The following is a 5000-nucleotide window of genomic DNA, read 5'->3' as shown; positions in this document are numbered from 1 at the left end:
CAGAGAGGACTGTTGCTGTTGTGTCTTGTAAGACGACTGGGAGAAACAGCAGCAGGAGTGGAGGCAGTAGAGCCTGAGAACCGTGTGGGTGATGAAAAAGGCGTTTACGATGAACATCAATCCTATGGGGCCGTAGAAGAAGAGCAGAGTCTCCCAGAAAGCATCACCTGGTGGTGTAAACAAGAGGATTTTCATTTGCCATAGCCTCTGTACCATGATCTTTCACTCTCTTGGGTTAGAGTTCTCTTGGTCGAGGGTACACTCGGGCACACTATTCTATCTTATTTCTCTTCCTCTTGTTTTATTAAAGTTTTTATAGTTTATATAGGAGATATTTAATTTAATGTTACTCTTCTTGAAATATTTTCTTTTGCCTTAAGTTTCCTTTCCTCACCAGGCTATTTCTCTGTTGGAGCCCCTGGGCTTATAGCATCTGGCTTTTCCAAATAGGGTTGTAGCTTAGCAAGTAATAATAATAATAATAATAATAATAATAATAATAATAATAATAATAATAATAATATTCGAGTATCATATCTGGATGAGGATCATGAAGAGGGGTAGATGGAGATGGCTTGGGCATGCTCTTCGCTTTCCCCCAGAGAGATTAGTTCACCAAATGTTTAACTGGGCTCCATAAGGCACTACTATTATTATTATTATTATTATTATTATTATTATTATTATTATTGTTATTATTATTAAGCTACAACCCTAGTTGGAAAAGCAGGATGCTATGAGCCCAGGGGCTCTACCAGGGAAAATACCCCAGTGAGTAAAGGAGGATACTTAAACTGTATCCTTCAGTATCCTACAGTATCCTACATTGCTGAAGGTCACGTCCAATGACCGTTCGATCCCCAGTAGCGTTCCTTTCACTCTGGTCTCTTTAAGTCCGCCCATCCATTTCCATTAACTTTATCTTCGCTTCAATTTGAACTTTCATTGACGAGCCTCCGTGGAGTAAAGGTGCTTCTTTTTTGGCTGCGTTTGAATTTCACATTGATTGATTGAGAATGATTTGGCGTTACAGGTTTTAAGGTCACTTGTTATATAATCTATATGTTTTTTTTATTCTTGACCACCAAAATATTCGCTTTGGAAGATCAGGAATTTCGTATGAACTGTAGAATTGTTTGAGTCGTCATAAGAAATGCACAATTTTAAATTATTAAAAGACGTACTAAAATATTAATCAAACTACAGGGGCATCATTGCCGAATTTGTTAAAAAAATCAAATTGACTTTTTCGTTCGATTTTTTTTTAATATCAAGACTTTTTATGAAAGGTAGAATTGTTTGTGAGTCGTCATAAGAAATGTACACTTCTAAGTGATTAAAAGGCTTTTTTAAGAAAAAAAAATAAAATTGACTTTTTCGTTCGAATTTTTTAATATCAAGACTTTTTATGAAAGGTAGAATTGTTTGTGAGTCGTCATAAGAAATGTACACTTCTAATTTATTAAAAGTCTTTTTTAGAAAAAAAATAAAATTGACCTTTTCGTTTTATTTTTTTTATTATCAAGACTTTTTATGAAAGGTAGAATTTTTTGTGAGTCGTCATAAGAAATGTACACTTCTAATTTATTAAAAAGCTTACTAAAAGAGTTAATCAAATTACAGGGGCATCATTGCAGAATTTAAAAAAAAATCAAATTGACAATTTCATTTGCTGAATCACAAACTACTTCAGAATTAAAGCAAAAAGAACAAGCTTCATTTTAAAGTACAACCCGTTTTCTTAAGACTCACGTCGGCAATATTTCACAATTTAACCAAAATATAAAGTTTTCTTATTAAAATAAAGGGAAAGAATGGGACAGTGTCTGCTTGTCTACCTGCCAGCCCAGAAGTCACTTACCACTGAACCAACAGCTGTTAGCTGCGAAGTCCGGGAGAAAAGACGAGTTGTGATTGGTCGGATTGGCCTGTAGTCCGCCAATCACGCCGCCGAAGATAATTGGACAACCCCAGGCATACAGGCCGTAAACTATAAACCATCGCATGTCGCTGGGATTTCGGTACAAGGGTACAGCCTGTACCGTCTGGCTGTAAGAGAAGAAGGTTTTCATTTCCTTATCTGTTTATAGATTTGCCGATAATTGATTTACCTATGTATATATATTTATATATATATTCTATATTTATGTGTATATATATATATACATATTGGAAGGCGCTAGAGTTCGATCCCAAGTATGAGGTAGAAATTTATTTCTATTTGAACACGGTATTGTGTTGATTTTCATCCATATATATATATATATATATATATATATATATATAGAGAGAGAGAGAGAGAGAGAGAGAGAGAGAGAGAGAGAGAGAGAGAGAGAGAGAGAGTTAAATATATGTATACATGTATAGGCCTATATATGTATGCTTATGTATGTCGCTGAGATTTCGGTACCGTCTACCTGTAAGAGAAGAAGTTTTTTATTTTTTTTATCTGTTTATAGATTTGCCTTTAATTAATTTAATCTCATTACAATGATTGTACAGTTAGAATCAAAAGAACGCCGACACTCAGGGGAAATCTTTCGTCAGATGTCTCTAGTGTTCCCATGACAAAACAGACAACGAGTTGCTCCTCTTACTACTGCTACGAAATGGGCGGAGCCTTCTCCAACCTTGGTGAATCAAAGACAGTAAACGGCTGTCTTTGTTAGCGGAAGCATTAAAATGAGAGAGAGAGAGAGAGAGAGAGAGAGAGAGAGAGAGAGAGAGAGAGAGAGAGAGAGAGAGAGAGATCAAATGTTTTGAGCTTACTCTAGTTAGTGAAGTAATGTAACAGCACATAAACTCCTTTTTAGACATGTATGCATATCAAAATATTGTTTGTCATTATTATACAATGTTTCCAATAGAAATGATTATATATCGTTAATTTTCAGATTCTATATTGCCAGCTAAAAACTACTTACAGTTTATAGATATTCATTAAATGTAACATTTCGTAATACGTGAGGATACTTTATTGTAAAATATTTCCCAAATTATTCAGATTCAGGGGTATGCCCCGTTTCAGTCTTTAAACTTAAGTCACTTTCCCTCTATTCATCATTTATTTTACATTCCCATTGTTGATCTTTGTCATCTCACCGTCTGCTATCTTGGCCTTGAAGGATTAGCATTGCCATTTGAACTAAAATCTTAAACTTATATAGTAAAATCTTTACTACATTGCTAATTCAATCTTTATCGTAAGTGCTGTATTCACTTGATAATTATCGAAACTAAATGGCAAAATTGGAGATAGTTATTACAGGATATAAATAACGGGATTATTTTGTTAAAATCAAATGTTTATCCAAATAATGGGTGATTTTAGGGGAAAATAACTATAATTGCTTTTGGGTGGGTGGAGGATTTGCTTCCTTAAGGATCCGTATACCAACATTTGTCCGGCTGCATATAGTTTGATCATTATATTTTATACTCCTCTATATACCTTAAATGCTCTGTAGGAATATTTAACCAGTTGCTTTAAAATCGACTAAGATATTTTCGTTAACTGGAATAATGATAGAGGAATGGGATATATATTGTATGAAAAATCTAAGGGCCACCACTTATTCATGGAAGCATGCTTCACAATGCCATTTTCTTTTAGTTCGATGGAGATTGTAAAAACTAAGATAGAGGAAAATAAAACACAGATCTACAAATGCCTTATTCCGGAATCCACCTAATGAATATCTTGTCTTGGTGTCACACAAATATCAAGTTGGAATGGTCAAGTGAAGGTGTTTCTGCTGCCGCTTGGGAGAGATTTCTTTTATGGAGGCACAGAGAGGAGCTAAGAACCAAAGTTGAAGCCCTAAGACGAGCACCGAGGCAGAAGGGCATTTATTTTAAAGATAATATTTAATAAATAAATGAATAAATATTGATAGAAAGAAACACAAATATTAAATAATGAATCAGGGGATAGAGGAAGAAGCTCAGGAAATAAAATCTAAAGAATGAGAGAAAATATTTAGGAATCCATGAGTATCGCTCCTCAGCTGTATGAGTTATTGATTAAAAGGACAATCAAACTTTTATTTCCGAGATATTTTAATATTTGGTTTTCCTTTCCCCTACTCACGGCACCAGCTGTAGAAATTGTGGTTTAACTAATACCCTGATAGGTTGAGGAGCTGGTATGGATAGCTTTTGCTCGAACAACCCTAACTAAAGCTTCACGGATAGTAATGCATTTTTCGCTTGTTAAGCGCCCATCTACCTTGCGTAATTTACTCGGTCAAGGGACCTACATCTAGCACCCCCATAGCTGGGCTAATTTGGGCACTTGATCACTGTAAATAAGGACTTTACATACAAAGCTAAGCGTATTTGAATCAAGATTTTAAGACCTTTGTGCATAAAATTGATAAGAAGTTGGTTTGATTTCTCAAGATAAAGCTACTAGCAATTATATAATCATTGATAACTTACAATCAGGGTATTAGAATGGGGAATCATTTCGTGCTTATGCCATCTATTCGTGTATATTTTCAGGAAAAATTATAGAATTCGTTTTGGGAAAATAGGTATATCAGTTTCATGACAAAATTTCTGAAAATTATGTCGTTCTGAGACTATGATTTGTCAATAAAACAAATTTTTTAAACCCTTTGCCAGAATGTGATAGCGTCCTCATCTACCTCAATATAAGTTATTTTCGATACGAAATAATAAAATCTGATTGTATTCAAGGTGCTTTGCAGTCATCAGTATCTATTATATCCATCAACGATTATCTATTATGCAAAGTTAATACTTAAATTTCGTTACTTATCGACCTTCCATCAACAGCAGCTATTTTATTCTACTGCTATTATCTTTTACAAATCAACTAATAATGAATTAGGTTAGCCAAATTTACTAGAACATTTACGGTTATCAAATAAATCTCAGGCAATGATACAATATCTTACAGGCTGTATCATGAGTCTACAAGCAACCTGTCTCCACAACCCCTAAAACAGAAATGACTTTCCTATTTGCTTAGTGTC

General features: G+C 34.3%; 2 protein-coding genes across 2 annotated transcripts in view; one reads left to right on the top strand and one right to left on the bottom strand.

Moving 5' to 3' along the window:
• The window catches only part of LOC137632681 (methyltransferase-like protein 22), a 533866-nt gene that overhangs the window by 300488 nt on the left and 228378 nt on the right, over positions 1 to 5000 (top strand). The gene's annotated exons all lie outside the window — the stretch shown is intronic.
• LOC137632679 (uncharacterized) overlaps positions 1 to 5000 on the bottom strand; it is a 38594-nt gene that overhangs the window by 6484 nt on the left and 27110 nt on the right. The window contains exons 4-5 of the mRNA XM_068364765.1: positions 1862 to 2049; positions 1 to 167 (exon numbers count right to left, since the gene is read on the bottom strand). The exon at positions 1 to 167 is cut by the window's left edge and continues 20 nt beyond it. Of these exons, the coding sequence (XP_068220866.1) occupies positions 1 to 167; positions 1862 to 2049 (355 nt within the window). The remainder of the gene's footprint in view (positions 168 to 1861; positions 2050 to 5000) is intronic.

Source organism: Palaemon carinicauda, chromosome 41 (genome assembly GCF_036898095.1).
Source record: "Palaemon carinicauda isolate YSFRI2023 chromosome 41, ASM3689809v2, whole genome shotgun sequence".
In the NCBI taxonomy this organism is placed as follows: Eukaryota; Metazoa; Arthropoda; class Malacostraca; order Decapoda; family Palaemonidae; genus Palaemon; species Palaemon carinicauda.
The sequence above is the reverse complement of the archived record's forward strand: the minus strand, read 5'-3'. Positions and strand labels throughout refer to the sequence as shown.